Source organism: Plecotus auritus (assembly GCF_963455305.1).
Source record: "Plecotus auritus genome assembly, chromosome: 8".
Taxonomy (NCBI): Eukaryota; Metazoa; Chordata; class Mammalia; order Chiroptera; family Vespertilionidae; genus Plecotus; species Plecotus auritus.
Genome location: NC_137782.1, coordinates 165,296,422 through 165,313,471, shown reverse-complemented (window position 1 = coordinate 165,313,471; position 17,050 = coordinate 165,296,422). Strand labels below are relative to the sequence as shown.

The following is a 17,050-nucleotide window of genomic DNA, read 5'->3' as shown; positions in this document are numbered from 1 at the left end:
CTGAAGGAAATACAGTCACTTACTAAATGAAATTATTTTCTTAGGAAATAAAATAACCTAAAAATAACCTCTCGTCTTTCTATCTCTTTTCTCCTTTCTTCCTCCCGTTGTCTCTCCAATTCCCTCTGCTTTTCCAAGCGTTTTTCTAATTCAAGTTGTTTCTTCCATTCTTGCTCTTGCAATTCTCTCTGCTTTCGTTCCCACTCTTCCTTTTCTTTCTGGGCTTTACGTTCTGCCTCCCGCTGCTGCTGCTCCATCAGGGCTTGGCGTCGCTTCTCCAGTTCCATGTTCCCTCGCTCATAGTTGGCTTTCCGCTTGTCCTCAAAGGTAACTAAATAAGGTACATCATAAGCATCCTCACACATGAAGAGCCTGCTGAACCCGCAATTCAGTTTCAACATAGTCATGCCTTGTGACCATTTGGCTATTAGTCTTTGGATACTTCTCCTAAGGATAATTTTAACCCAAATGTAAACTATTTTTGCTTTAAGAATATTAATTTTTAGGAAAAAAGATTTCTAAGTTTGAATCCACCCAAGAGAGAAATAATTTTAACTACTTCTGCCAATAAAAATACTTTTCAACTTTTTTCTCAACATTTCTTTATGGACAACCAAAGTTGGATGGCTAAAAATTTGTTTTATTTGACATGTGCCATTAACTTATTAATATTTTAAAATATCTACATATGTACTTTTTCAACTAATATTTAAACTATTTTTAAAAATTCAAGATTTCATTGCAAAATTTGCTCTAATGATTTCTCCTGAAGTGGGAGACACACTTTAACTAGGATGCTAATACACACATTCTTGCCAAATACACTGTCTCTTCCTCCTACATACATACTCTCTTAATTTTGACAATCTTAATTTCATTGATGTCAAAATCCACCCCATTTATCAAACTGTTTCTTGTATAGCATATAAAATATTTAAAATTCTAAATATTCATTTACATTTCAAGGTAAAATTTAAGAGAACTCACTATAAATATACAACTTAGACACGCAGTGTTACCTGGTAATTTTTTCTGAGGCTCCTCCTCTTGTATTTTCTGATATGAAGGCAGAGTTCCATTAATGGAATCAATTTGCTTTCCTCCTCTAAGAAAAGCAAACAATAAGTAAATTTAGTGTCATGCAGTCAGGGAATTTTTAGACTAGATTATATAGATTACCTATGACCACAGCAAGTTAATATTTAGAACATTATATTAAAGATATTTAAAACACAGTATGGTCCGTAGTTATAATGAATAGCAGTATATGGATTGTCAAGCCAGAGAGATCTGATCAAATTGCTTTTTTTGGGGTAAATTTATTCTCTTTAGTCATCAGTTTTCTTATCGATAACAATGAAAACACAACTACTTCTAATATCTATTCCTTCTCAGTAATTCATTAAATTCCAAAATCAAATGTCAGTGTAAAAGTTTAACTCTCCATTAAACTAGTGGAAATCCCAAAGTAGTACTATGTCTGCCAAGTGATCAAAATCACCCCTCTTCACCTGAGGAGTGAAGGGCACTCACCTAAAAGATGGAGGGACCAGCTCAGGAGGTAAAGTCAGAGGCAAAGGCTGTCCAGCTTTGGCCATGTCAGTGAGGTGCATCGCAAGGATAAACTCTTCAGCTTTTAGTTGTCCATCCCCATCAATGTCAGCCAGAGTCCTAAAGAAAATGTGAAAACTCTCAAGTGAGAAAGAAAGTCTCAGTTTGGAATAAAATATTTTCAAAATAATTCAATTTTTTATTTTTAAAACAAGAATAATGATAGTGCTGGCCAGTGTGGTTCAGTTGGTTGGGCGTTGTCCCATGCACGGAAAGGTTTTCAGTTCAATTCCCAGTCAGAGCACATGCCCGGGTTGCAGGCTTGATCCCCTGTAGGGGACATGCAGGAGGCGGCCAATCGATGCGCTCACATCGATATTTCTCTCTCTTCCTCTCGCTCTAAAAATCAATTTTAAAATCTTTTCAAAAAAGAATGATAGTAAAATAGTTACCATAACGTATTTTAGTAAAATGTAGAGATACAGAAAAGTAAGTTAGTTTTTATCCTTAATTTCAAAACACGAAAGAGAGAAAAAAAACTTTTAAGTACAAAGAAAACTATTCCTTCTGAAAATGTGGACTGCCTTTTTTTATGGTTAATTCACCTAGCAAATCACTTTCTGTTTTATTTTGTTAATCCACACCTGAGGAAATTTTTTTCCATTGCTCTTCAGAGAGAGTGAAAGAGAGGGAGATTTGGAGAGATAGAGAGACTGAGGGGGAGGCGGGGAAGGAGAAGAGGGAGAAACATCGATATGAGACACATTGATTAGTTGCCTCCCCATGTGCCCCCACTTGGGGCAGGGAGTGAACCTGAAACCCAGATTCCTGCCCTTGACCGGAAAATGAACCCAACCCTTTGGTGTACAGGCTGACACTCTAACCACTGAGCACCACTGGCCAGGACTCAAATCACATTTAATTCTACATTAAAAATGAGATATTTCCTAATTCTCCATAAAAGGCATTATATAAAACAAACTAGTTTTACTTATAAAATAATTAAATGCAAAGTTCTCAAGAATAACATTTTGCACAATTTTATTTGCTTTCAAGGTTGTGTTAACTTTCAAGCAGCTACTTTTATGGAACATCTTTGAGTCACAAACTTTTATAGAAACAGTATCTTTTCTTATAATAGAGGATGTATAGTTAAAAATCATAATTAATGGGCAAACTCACCAAATAGTAGCTAGCTGAGTTTGAGAAAGATTTGACTGAAGAAGGGCATTTCTAGCTTGAAAACCTGATTGAGTGGGAAAAAAAACATTAAAAAAAAGGAAAAAAAAAAAGAAAGTTCTTTAGCCTCTTTAAAGTCACACAAACCTAAATAGCTGTACCTGTAAAATAACACTGCTGCTATCCTGGGAACTTTCAACATAAAAATTTCTACCATGTGCCAGGCACTGAGCATTCAGTAGTCATCAAAACAACACATTCCCTGTCCCCAAAGAATTTAAAAATCAGAATTAGTGGCGCCAAATGCTCAGAAGATAACCGTACACAAGTGACTGGCATGCAGGACTGAGCCACCAGTACAGACAATATTTAGGGGCCAACTTCTAGAGCCTCCTGGCACACCAATGCAACTGGAAACACAGCTTCCTTAGCCTTTTCAGATCTCTCCCCTCTGCTCATTCCTTTGTCTCTACTCTTCCTCTTCTAAATGACTTGTAAATGTTGATACTCCCCAAAGATCTGTCCTGGACATTCTTTTCTGTGTATTCACATCCATTTCTACGACTGTAAATAGCACCTAGAGGCTAGTGATTACCAAATGTACCTTTTCAACCCGAACCTTCCTATAGCTGTTTTATCTGATCGCATCGGTATTAATATATCCCATTCTATGTTCCCTAGCACTTTAAAGCTCTATTACTTTTAAACACTGATTTTGCTTGGCCTACATTGTATTTCATTGCTGAGTGAAGAGAGGGGAAAGTCAGAAGGTGGGAAGTCTATTTGCCTATTACCCTCTGTTTATATCCCCTTCATTATTTTCAATTAGTAAAGTTTGGATGTTTGTTCTAGAATGTACTCAAATAGTCTATGGGGGTCTAAGGCCAAGTTTTATGGCTACCTTTGAGCATTAAAGGATAAGCAATGCTCATGTGCCTTTAGAAAGGGCAAGTAGAGAATGACCCCTGAGGACAGGGATTCGCAGAGAACTGAGGCTAAGTCCCACACACTCCCTCTTGTCATGTGAGCTTCTCCATTCCCTTCCTACTCTGGAGGACGAGGTTTGATCTTCTCAAGGGTGAGGTCTTTTGCTTGTACATCTGTGTGCTCAACTTTATTGTAAGAACTTTGAAGAAAACAACCAGGTTATATCCATTTTTGAATTTTTACACAACTTACATTATTTGCATATATCCAATGCCTGCCAAATTTTTTTGATGTTAAAATTTTAGATGAGCTATAAAGTACAAATTCAAAGTTCTTCAATAGAAGTCCATTTAAAAAAACTTTAACTCACATTCTTAAGCACTGTATGCCACTTACCTGAGAGATATCCACTCATACTTTTGTCAAGACTATTAAATTTTTGCCGATATTTTAATCTTGAAGGCTGGGGAACTGCCCACTCTGTGGTCCCAATCTTGGGCGAGTTCCCTGAGAGCGAAGCAGTTGAGGAAGTTGAGCTATAACAAAATTTATTAAAAAATGTTGTTACTAAGTAAAATATATTTAGTTCAACTTTATAAGGCAGACAGTAAGAATCATATCTCCTATAATACAACAGTAATTGCTATTGTATTTGATATTGAAGAAAATTCAAATAATTATCCTTATTCTTAGGAAAGCAAAAGCCATATGAAGTATAGAACTACCATATATCAAGAACCTACAATGTACCAGGCCCCATAATGTGCTGGGGTCTTTACAAATATTACTTCTAATCCTCCTGACAAACTTAAAAGGTATTACTGCCCCAGCTTTTATATGGTTCAGTGATGTTAAGAAAAAAAAAAGTTATTTATTCAGTGAGTGTTTAAGCTAGGATACAAAGATTCTTCTGGGTCACTGCTTTAAAGAGCATTATTGTGAGACAACTGGGTAAAGAAAATGTGGTCAATATATACAATGGAATATTACTAGGCCACAAAAAAGAGTGAAATCTTACAATTTGTGACAACATGGATGGACCTAGATGGTATTAGTCAAAGACAAATACCATATGATTTCACTTATATGTGGAATTTAAAAAACAAAATAAAGGAACAAATAAAAAAGAAAGAAACTCATAGATACAGAGAACAAATCGATGGTTGCCAGGTGGGGGGCTGGGTGAAAAAGGTGAAGGGATTAAGAAGTAAAATTGGCAGTTAGGAAGTGGTCACGAGAATGTAAAGTACAGCATAGGGATACAGTCAATAATATTGTAATAACTATGCCTGGTGTCAGGGGGGTGTTGGGTTTTTTGGGGAGGATCACTTCATAAGTTGTATAAATGTCTGGCTACTATGTTATACACCTAAGCTAATATAATACTGAATGTCTGCTGTAATTGAAAAACTTTAACTTATAAAAAAGGGTATTATTGTGATTTATAGAAAGGGTGAGGAATGAACATTAATGTTTTCTGAAATTAAAGAATACTCAAGCAGAAGAATTTGCTCAAGAAAGAAATTAAGAATGTACAATGGTTATAAGATTTTTAAAAAACATACTTTTTTTAAAGGAAAAATATGCAGCTCTGGGCAAAAAATTTGACTGATTAAAAACATAGCAAAATATTTTTTGTTTACATGGAACATTTTTTTCAAAGGTAAAATACCACAGGCATTTATAATTCTAAAAATAAAAACAATTATTTTATGTGAGTTATAAATAAGTAAATTTACCTTAAGTGTTTACATTTGGCCATTATAAAGTAAAACCTGGATAAGTTCAGAGATTTAAAAAATAGTCATTTGTTAAATACTCCTTATTAAAACATAGAAAGTTGGAAGCTTAAGTATTCATACCTACTAGATCCTAAATCAATCAGAGACTGGGCTTTCTGTATACTAGCACCACCAAATCCTCCCATCATCATACTGTAAGATGACGTATGAGGCAATGCTAAAAAAAATAATAAAGAAAAGAAAAAAATGAAAAAGGTTCACACTAAACAATATTACAAATTATGAAAGAAATTTGCCTCTATTGGAACATGAACGTAACAGTCTTTCTTCATAGAAAATACTGATTTATTAGACATGCAGTACTTACTTGAAGAAGAATAAGGAATGGATAAAGGCTGAATGAGACTGGCAGTTCCATTTGGTAAGGATGAAGTGCTAACAGAAGGCACCAAGGGAGCAGGCATCATTAAGGGAGGAAGGGTGGTCCCTGAAGTTGCAGGGGACAAAGCTGTTGCTATAGGAGCGACTGGCGGCAATGGCTGAGGAATGGACAGATTGGGCATGCTTCCCATTCCTAAAGGCAAAACAGAACATCATTTCTGGTGCTAGTAAATCAATTGTAAATCACATGCCAGAAATCAAGTTTATAGTGCAAGGAGCAGACCCCATATTAACAGCTACACTATGGGCAAACCAGTCTTAAAAATACACAAAAGCAGCTTTACCCCAGAAGTGAGGAAGGTAAACTACTGCTTTTAAATATCAATAGTCTGACCTGTGTAAACTAAGAGAATGCCTACCAAGGAGTTAAAAATTCTCTTCCAGTATCATGAACAAAATTAAGCAGCCTTTTCCAATTAAATATTAGTATCCTCAAAGAGAGGATGTATCACCTGATCAAATGTGTGAGGGTAATAAATACAGCGCTATTGAATTAAGACACACACACAGCCAAACTGCCCCCACCCAAAGGAACAAAGTGACAACTCTTATTCCTTTACTAACTGAAGATCACTAAGCACATTATATAAATATAGGCACACAATGCTTTGGTATTTACCTCTAGAGTTCACTACACTAGGGAAAGAAGCTAGCTAGCATTTTAAGATCTAACATTTGGTGTAGAGGCACGTGTTTCAGGTACACAGAGCTATCTAGGTGAATATTCCATTTCAATGAGTGCTTCTCACACATAATAACAAATTGGCTAATGAAAATGAATGGAAAACTGGTTATCTCTGATGAATATGTAAATTAATTAGCACAAAGTCTTCAACTTTTAGCCCTAAAATTAGCTGGCTAACCTTTAAATTAAAGAAATTTCTACTTATGTATAATTTTAAATTACCCCCCTCCCAAATTAAACTATTTCAAGTGAGTTTAAAATTGTTCACATTTTCTGTTACTCACATAAAATATAGAAGAAATTAATTAAGATTAGTATTTAGGATCAGCTGTAGCGAGGGGGATATTATAATTTATCATCCAACCGGGAATTACGAAAGGGCACACTAACCGGACTGGAAGCCAGGACAGCAGACATAAATAAGGACTGTCCTGTGAAAACGGGAATACACGGACACCCTCGCTATGACAGCAATTTTTATTTTATTTTATTTTATTATTATCGTTTTAAAAATCAAACTTATTGAGGTGATATTGGTTAATAGGATCATACAGGCTTCAGGTATGGATTTCTATGTTACAAGAACTGTATATTGCACTGTGTTCTCATCACCCAAAGTCAAATCATCTTCTGTATGACAGCAAATTTAATATTTCTTATCTCAGACATGAAAACTAATCTGGAGTCTGGGGACTGTCATTTTATGCCAACAAATCCTTTTTTGATCACCAAATATTATGCCTAGGAATCAAGTTTAACTATCAAATGCAGCTAATTAAATTAACAAATACATACCAAAACGGGCAGAAATTAATGGAGAGAACATAGGAGGTTGTTTCATAATAGGAGGGAGAACCACGGGCAACTGCTGGCCTTGTAGCTTTAGTTTGATGAGTTTCATGGCTATGGAGAACTCTTGCTGATCCATCTTCCCATCTTTGTTCAGGTCTGATAAAGCCCTAAAAGGACAATGAGGTGGGTAGATTGTACATAGCGTTAACATATTTTTGAGGATGATAAAATAAAAACAATGATGTAGCATTCACACATTGATCATCACTTAAGTATGCGCATGTGAATCTCAAAAAGCGGAAACCTATACATTAAGAAATACTGACCAGAAATAATATGTAATAAAATACTGTTAGTCTATATAGAATCTAGAGACCTTTGATGGGAAAAAATTTTCAAGAGTATAATCCTTCTGTCCTAGCTGTGTGGCTTAGTTGGGTGGAGCATCATACAGTGTACCAAAAAGCTGCGTGTTTGATTCCCTGTCAGTGCACAAATCTAGGTTGTGGGTTCATTCCCCCTGTGCATATAGGAGGCAATCAATCGATGTTTCTCTCTTTCTCTCTCCCCCACATTCCTCTTCTCTAAAAATCAGTAAAAACATATCTTTGGGTTAGAATTCTTTAAAAAAAGGATAATCCTTCTAAACTTATTCATTTGTTCAAATATTTATTGAATGCTTGCTATATGCCTGGTACTTAGACAAGCTAGGAATATTCCAAGTGGAGAGAAAAATGGAGTAGAAATTGGTATTTACTTTAAGTACATTAAAAAACAAATGTTATTATAGATATCATAAAGCATAATTTCTTTAAGGTAGGAACAGAAGAAAGGAGGAATGATTTTGCGTTTGTAGATGATGAAATAAATGAAACTACAAAGTAACAGAAAGAAAATTTTGAGATTCTGTCTAATTATAAAGAAATGTTTTTCAATGGAAATGTATACATTTTCTTTCCTTAGAAATTCTAAGGAAATTAGAAATTTGTCCTATAGAACAAAACCCCAACTGATTTTTAATCATTTACTCAATCAAATGTATTTCTAACAAGCTGAAGAAATACTCTTACTTAATAACAGATTACAAGTAAAAACAACTTTATGTTAAACTGTATTAAAAACAAAACCAAACCAGACAATCGGAAATTTAAGATCATCTATAAAAAAACTATTTTACCATATTTCAGCTAAAACAGGAGCCGGCAAGCCTGATTGCAAGAAAAATGTACGTGCTTGATCACCTAAAGGCAATAAAAACAAAAATCAAGCAGCATATTAGTGGAAGGAATTATTCCAATGCCTCTGAATAATAATAATGGGCAACAAAAATGTTATTGGTTTATTATAATTTTCATTCCAATCACTAAAAAATTAAACAGAAATACATATATAAAATTATTTATATTACTTTAGTAAGACTCATGTCTAAAAAAAGTCACAACTGGTTATATATCAATCAATGATAAAAGATTACATTATTCATCTCAGTTTTTTCACAATAATTGAAGTCTTATTAGATATATTTCTATTTAATAAAATGTATAGTTTAAAACACTATTCCTTAGAAGAGTTCTAAATAGCCCTCCATGGTTCTCTTACAATCCTATATATCAGGGGTCCTCAAACTTTTTAAACAGGGGGCCAGTTCACTGTCCCTCAGACCGTTGGAGGGCCGGACTATAGTTTAAAAAAAAAACTATGAACAAATTCCTGTGCGCACTGCGGGCCCGGGATGAGTCGGCTGCTAAGCAGGACAGGCAGCGGCACCTGGCGGGCCGGATAAATGTCCTCGGCGGGCTGTAGTTTGAGGACCCCTGCTATACAGCTGTGTATGCTAAGAATGGGAGATCCTAATTGCTCTTCACCTGGGTCATTTCTCAGAATTGGGTTTCAGTGAGCTATCTTGCGGGACGAGGTAATGTTTCCCTCTGGGACAAAGAATAAACTAGCTTTCCACTTGCTAAAACATGGTGGGTTCCTCAACCTCAGTGTTCCTCTCCTACAACACAATCTCTGCATGTGTGGCATCCTTCTGGGATCTCTGCATGGTCTCCGTGTGACTCAGGGTTCAAGGGAGGCTGACAGAAACATGCTGATGCTCATGCTAGCAGCTGTGTCATTAGTAATAAAGTTTGTTGCTTTTGTTTTATATCTCACATATACTGGTAAGTGATATCACATGGTTCTTGTCCTTTTCTATCTGACTTGTTTCACGTAGCATGAAACTCTCGAGATCCACCCACGTTGTTGCAATGGTAATATTTCATCTTGGTATAAATTTTATCATTTAATACAAACTTGACAGCAATCAAAACTAATTCTAAGATATGACATGAAAAGGAGCCTAAGTCACAAATAAAATATAAACACAAACCTGTTATGTAACCTCCTGCGGGCTTGAGGTTATCAAACTGCTTGTCATGCTTAGTCCGTTCTTCAGAGGTAATAGCCCACATGTTTGGCCCTCCTAAAACATAAATGGAAGACAAAGAAATTATACTGTATATATGAGAATGCTTAAAACACACAATTCTAAAATGTAAGTATGAGTCACAAATGCCCATTTAATGACAGTACTTAATACCTAACTGACACAAAGAGTAAAGCTCTATCACAAACATACAGAGCACAGCCCCAAGGCTTTCCACTCATTCATCCAGTTAACATCTACTGAACTATGACTGTGTACCACTCACCGGAAATAGGCAACAAGACAAATACTGAAAATAAAAAGATGAATGAAATATTGTTCCCATCCTCAAGGAACCCTTACTCTAGAAAACAACTCCCAGTATTTTCCATGTTAAACTGTGAAGCATCCTTGGAGTGGTTCAACTTGAATTCCACAACTAACAAAGTGAGAAGAAGCCAAAAGCCTTGCTTGTTCCACAGAAATGATATAGTCAAGAACATAGACAGACTGGCCCAAGGGAACATATAGATCTATGGTGAAAATTCAGGATTCTAGCCTGACCATTACTGGACATGACGCATCTCTCTTTCTCCTAACAACAACTGCAGGTACGCCTCGTTGGCACATCCTCCAGCTTCGGGCAGCTCAGCTAAAATGGAACTTAGAGGATTCAAAGTTAATTCTGCTTAGGTGTATGAACACATCCGTGGCCTTCCTTCACCTAACCCTTCTGGATCACAGTGAAGTTAGAGGCAAATGGAACACCTGATTTTGTGGAGGCAGAGAGTACAACCAGGCACCTGAGGAGGAAACACCTGAGACATGGAGAGGTGTGAGGGTAGAAGCAGCATTAACAACCTTTAACTTCCAGAAGTGGCCCTGGAGCCTTCTTCCCAAAGGTAAATGCTCTGGTGTGGCTCTCCTAAACTGCTGGAGGCACCTTACATTTAACTGACTGCTGGGCCTGCCACCCCCACCAGACAGCTTTGACTACCACATGATCCTGATCCACACTCAGTCTTAGGCAGGCCCTGTGTACCTGGACCCCAAGGGTGTGGATTTCTCTAAGTTCCTGCCCCTCCATCTGGTGGCATCCAAACTCCTCCCTGTGTGTCTCCTCCTTGGTCTTGGGAAGGACTTTCCTGCTTCTCCCCCAACAGCAGTAGGAACATTAACTCTGCTTGGTATCAGTATAGTATCTTAGACCAAGAAGGTTCCTTCCCGCCTCAGTGATAGAGCTTTTTCTTCTACCCTTATCCCAGTAGCAATGTGTCTCTGCCTGTGCCCTTGGGATGGATCTTCGCTAACACCTTCCTTCCCCAGTGACCATAGTAGCTTAAGACTACTATGAGTAGAAGAAAAGGATGCAGAAAATTGCATGGTATTTTGTGCCTGTCCCCCTACAGTTGCCTGAAATATTCAGGTGGGGGTTCATTCTGGTCTCTTGCACAGTCCCGTCTTTCTGGTTGATGCCCACAGGAAACAGCTTGAGAGTAATATAAACTCCCCTTGGGTCTGTGGCCCCCAATTATTCCAGACTGACATGCTAGCCTTCCCTTGTTGTTTGGTATTCATTAAAATCTTAACTGATTTTTGTAACATCATTTTACACATTTTACATTCTATAAAATCCTCCACTTTACATAGAGCACTGATTGTACCCATGAAGTCTGAGACTGGATTCTATAGAAAATGTTCCAACTGCATTGGTGGAGTATGGAAATACTTTGACTTGCCATGGTCTACTCTGAACTCCAGCCCCCTTTACTCTAGAGCTTTGCTGAAAACATTAGTCCATTTACTTAACAGATGCAAATCTATGCCTTTACACTTTGTATCATTGAATGGAATTGTACCATGCCTGTATTGAATCCAATCTAATGGGCTCCATAATTTCTGGAAACTCTTCAAAGTTGCTGATACACTGCCTTTCCTATTTCCTAAAGCTACCTCAGATTAAAAACAAAATGTTTTCTTTGATAATTTAAATGGGATCCAGGAAAAAAGAAAATGTGAATTTAAATCACTAATTTGAAACAAGACTTAGTGTTGTTATGAGTGAACGTAACAACAGGAACAATGATGCAGCTACAGGAAAGAAGGTGATCAAGAAAATGAAGGGTCTAGAAATATCCTATATAATAAAAGGCTAATATGAAAATTGCCCCCTCGACCAGGAGTTCACCTGGGAGTTTGGCCAGGGGGCAGGACCGCCCACGGCCCCTCCCCCTGGCCAGCCAGGCAGATAGCCCCAATAGAGGCGGGCTAGCCGGACTCCATCCGTGCACGAATTCATGCACCGGCCTCTATAGTTTTTCTATAAGGCAGTTAAAAAACTAAAATATTAAGCCAGAGGAATCAAAGATTAAAGAAGACATGGTAGCCACTTTAAGCATTTTTAAAAGCTGCTATGTAGAATACAGTTATTTGATGTCCTATAGGAATTAGGAACAGGACTACCATGTTCGAGAAAGTTAGGGCTGTTATTGAAGAGGGAGTCAACTCCTCGGAAAGTATTCTTTTGTTAGCAGAGGTGTTAAAACAGAAAATGGCTCATTAAATCTGAACATTTCTGAGGTTTTCTCAAACCATAGAAAACAAGCAAACAATGATTTTTAACAATCCTTTCCATTTGCTCTAAAAAATAAGACCCATTCTTTCAACTTCCTACTACTCCAAATACACCTTTGCCCTCTTCCTTTGATAGTTAACAGCATGGTGGAGCATAAAGGACTAGAGTGGAGGAAGGTTCTGCCCTTGTCTGAACGCTAACCAGTTTTGTGACTTAGACAGGTCTTCCATGAATCCTTACCTAGGATTGTTATAAGCATGGTATATGTAGTCTCAGGCAATACTTGACTAGCCAATATCCTACATCAGACGTTTTCACCCCTAGCTGAAAGAGGAGCATTAGGGGCCAGGGGGAAGCTATTCCAGCAGACCAATTAAATCAGAATCTCTGGGGGATGCGGTACAAGCTTCAGAATTTTAAAAAAACTCTCCAGGTGATTCTTTTGTGTAGCCAGGGTTGCACACGGCCTCCTCTTCTTTCTATCCCTCCACAGAATAGTCTGCTCCACCTTTACCTCCCAGCCAACTCTGGATACCCAGCCAACAGTGCTGTCCAAAGTCAACTCCTGGTGGCTGTCAAAGTGAATAATACGATCCAGTATCTGCAAATTCTCTTTCTCCTAAGGATGCATACATACATCCTTCAATTCTATCCTGTTAAAAGATGAGTTAATCTCACTTAACTCACACAGATCTTTTTTAAATCCCCTTTACCATACTGCTCTCAACTCTTGACCAGCTTTCTTAGGAAAACAACTTTCTCTATCATTTTATTTTTAAAGTCTAACATTAGCAGAGTAATAGCAGTACTTAGTAGAAGCAGCAACTACTATCTACTGAGTATTACTTTATGCCAGCAACCATGCTAAGTATATTAATATTACCACATTTAATTTTTACAATTACATAGACTATGTTTTACATGTATTACAGAAGGAAAAACTGAAGCATTGGGTGGTTAGATAATTTGTTTAATACTATACAGCTAATATAATTTATAGCTAGAATTTTCTTGTACTTTAGAATTATAGCTCTAAAATTCGTGCTCTTAATTACTACCCACATTACCTCCCTGATTACTTTGATATCTGTATTAGTTTAGCAGTATTATTTTTGTCATTTAAAAATAAGTAACAAAATGTAAAGGAGATGCATCTAAATGGATATTTAAATATAAAAATATGAGTCTCTTTTACATGTCAAAGAAACCAAATTTTCCCTTGGAGTTGTACCTTAAAAAAATTTTGAACACGGGTGATATAACAAACAGGTGAAACAATGTTAACTGTGACACTACTATAAATGTATTTAATATAGAACAGGAGAAAAAAAACAATACAAAACAAAAACCTAGGATAAAAGAAATGCTGATATACCACTATCCCAGAAAAGTAAATCCTTACAAAGCCCATATACATAACATCCCTTTACTTGGACAGACAGTCACACCACTCCCATTCTATTTCAAACTTTCAAGGTCCAGGGCAGATGTCACTTCCTCTAGGAGGTGGCTAATACCTGCAGGTCAAATTAATTGCTTCCTCCTGTAGATTCTCAAGAGGCTACTCCATGCTTCCACAGAGCACTTAGAAAGGGGCAGTAATTGGTTTTTCTCCATCTGTCCTACCAGACTATGATTCCTTGGAGAACAGCAGCTTTGTATGTTTACCTTTCTATTCCCAGAACCAGCAGAGTATCCAGCACAGAACAAACACTTAAAAGTGACTGAGGAATAAACATGTGAATGAATAAAAGAGGGAGCAGAAAACAAGAGAGGCAAGATCAGGAGTTGGGGGAGCACCAAAGTCACCATCTTTTTGTGGTCTCTCCTTCACATACGGTTATACCAGCCCTCTGAGCAGGTCTTTAGAGCTCAATACATTCAATGTGGCTCACAACCATCTATTCTCCACTTCTGACTACCTTTACAAATTCACCTTCTACCAATAAGAAACTAAATATGTTTAAGTATATAAACTCATGTATGTTTGCTGCCTACATTATAAAAAAATTTCCCTTACAAAGTTATTTCCAGGAATGTTTATCATTGAAATGTAGGTGTCCACTATAATTCAAAACACTATGATATATTTGATTTAATACATACTTAGAAAGAGTCTTGACTTGGGGTGGTGAACACATACAATACAATATACAGATGCTGTATTGTAGAATTATACAACTGAAACCTATATCATTTTATTAACCAATGTCGCCCCCAATAAATTATTTAGAGCCAAAAAAACACTAATTCTTCCATGTAATGACTGTCTGCCTTAAGCATTGTATTGCTAAGCCAAGGTTACATAGTCTTTACTACACACACACACACACACACACACACACACACACACACACATTATTAGCCCTAAATGATTGGATTAAAAATCTATAACCATCCTCTCTTAAAGACAAGTTTTAGGATTAGATTTAAAAATAAAGAAACATATGTACTGAAGAACTAAAAACCTAAAATAGCTACACCTACACACTTTCTAAATAAAGAAATACCACATTCACAGTAAAAAAAAACAAAACACCTACTTAGTTTATCAGTTTTTTTATTAATTTATTTTATAATAAATAAATTAACATGTCACGATTCTTGTGACTAGGAAGGCAAACAGTGTGGCTATAGACTGATTTACTACTATATGACTCTAGAAAAATGATGATGGTAAAACATGACAACTACAAAGGATGACAAAGATGGAAGCAGCTCACCTTTCTTGAGCCCTGACTACCCTTCAGATATACAATAATTCACTGACTCCCACCAGTACCTTAAAATTGAGTGTTATTAATATCCTCACTTTACAGGTGAGGAAACAAAAACCCATAGGGGTTCTGTGTGTGCACTAACACAATAGCCACTAGCCACGTGTGGCTCTGAGCACTTGAAATATGCTGTGTGACTAAGGAACTGAATTTTTAATTTTACTTCATTTTTATTTATTTAAATTAAAATTGAAATAGCCAAATGTAGCTAGTGGCTACGATGTTAGACAATGCAGCTCTGTAAGAACCAGAGAAGTCCAAAAGTCTGTGGTTAGTTTCAGGATGATAAAGTAGATGTGGCAAAAATTGAGGAATACGTCAGAAGCATTTTGGCAATCAGCTTGATCTAGGGCAGTGGTCGGCAAACTCATTAGACAACAGAACCAAATATCAACAGTACAACGATGGAAATTTCTTTTGAGAGCCAAATTTTTTAAACTTAAACTTCTTCTAACACTACTTCTTCAAAATAGACTTGCCCAAGCCGTGGTATTTTGTGGAAGAGCCACACTCAAGGGGCCAAAGAGCCGCATGTGGCTCTCGAGCCGCAGTTTGCCGACCACAGGTCTAGGGCACTCAGAGATAAGTTCAAATGGTATTAGGCATTAAAACAATAACATAGTATTTAAGGAAATAGAAGAAACAAAATGAATAAACCTTGGGCATGTACAGTGTGCCCTAACTTTACATGGTCAATAGGTTATTGGAAACAGTAACTTTAAGCAAAATGATGTGTAATGAAACTAATGTTTCCACAGGCGAATTGATATAAACAAGAGTTAAGTTCCTTGTCACCAAACTTCTACATTAAGACCCAAAACACTTCTAATACTAAACACTGAAATAAATGTAGAGCTCTATATATTTATGAAAGATTAATAAAACCAAAAAGAGAATTCTTTTCCAACTGGATTATTCCAGTTCAGGGCCCCGGTGGCTGGAGCCTCTCCTGGCAGCTCAAGACACAGGCGGGACCCACCCTCGACAGGATATCCTTCCATAGCAGGGCCACTCACACACACCCACACTCACTCAGACTGGGACCATTTAGACACCCAATTCACTTCACATGCACGTCTTTGCGATACGGGAGGAAACTGGAGTTACCAGAGAAAACCCACCTAAACATGGGGAGAACATGCAAACTCCACACAGACAGTGGTCCTGGGTAGGAATCAATTTTCTTTTTCTCATCAACATGGAAATGTTGAATGAAAGGACATTATTTGAGGACCTGCTGTACTGCTTTCTATTATGTTCATTTTATTTATAAACCTGCTTAACATGTTGAAGTTTATAACTAAACTGTTTTTAATGCAAATTCCTTTGTATGGGGCATAGAAATTCTCAAATTTGTTAGAGCACATTACCACTACAATTATTGGCTTAATCAATTTACAATCATCCCATGCTATAAAAAACACCTTTAATATTCTCCTGCTTATAGCACTCTGCTTTTTGTCCTCCAGTTTTATACATCAAACACAATAGGCTTTAAGTTATTCTTAAGCACACATTCCAGATGATACAGCAGAACATGCTTACAATGAGTTGTGGGATTCATAATATTCTAATAGAAGCTATATGCAGTGTTTCGAAATAGACTGCCCAAATATTTTCAATAAGAATACTTTAAGTTAAAAAAAAGAATACTTTAAGTTTTTCATTTTTACACTCAAAGAAAAATATCACAAAATTATATTTTATAACCTCTACCCCCCCCCCCCCCCAAATCTCATAACCTCTTTATCTTCCTACAAGCACAAAGCTGCTTACGCTTACCATTCATGGCTGTGGGAAACTGAGCCATCATGCTCCTCAATTTTCCTGGCTAGCTCTCAGCCATCTGCAACATAAAAACATTGTGCCATTAATAATACAACAAGGGCAGATCACAGCTTAGCGCACCCGCCAAGCAGTGGGAATGCCTGTCCCCTTCAGCTTACACTTCCAACAGAAAACAATGCAGAG

At 36.9% G+C, this 17,050-nt stretch overlaps 1 protein-coding gene across 12 annotated transcripts in view; it reads right to left on the bottom strand.

The window, feature by feature from the left end:
* The window catches only part of ITSN2 (intersectin 2), a 102,474-nt gene that overhangs the window by 64,632 nt on the left and 20,792 nt on the right, over positions 1 to 17,050 (bottom strand). For all 12 annotated transcript variants that reach the window (XR_013961422.1, XR_013961423.1, XM_080684299.1 and 9 more), the window contains exons 2-12: positions 16,862 to 16,925; positions 9,692 to 9,784; positions 8,495 to 8,558; positions 7,321 to 7,484; positions 5,767 to 5,973; positions 5,520 to 5,616; positions 4,054 to 4,193; positions 2,734 to 2,797; positions 1,534 to 1,671; positions 1,020 to 1,105; positions 69 to 331 (exon numbers count right to left, since the gene is read on the bottom strand). Coding sequence is in view for 10 of the 12 variants with exons in the window: in XM_080684299.1 (XP_080540425.1) it covers positions 69 to 331; positions 1,020 to 1,105; positions 1,534 to 1,671; positions 2,734 to 2,797; positions 4,054 to 4,193; positions 5,520 to 5,616; positions 5,767 to 5,973; positions 7,321 to 7,484; positions 8,495 to 8,558; positions 9,692 to 9,784; positions 16,862 to 16,892 (1,347 nt within the window). In the remaining 2 variants the exon portion in view is untranslated. The remainder of the gene's footprint in view (positions 1 to 68; positions 332 to 1,019; positions 1,106 to 1,533; positions 1,672 to 2,733; positions 2,798 to 4,053; positions 4,194 to 5,519; positions 5,617 to 5,766; positions 5,974 to 7,320; positions 7,485 to 8,494; positions 8,559 to 9,691; positions 9,785 to 16,861; positions 16,926 to 17,050) is intronic.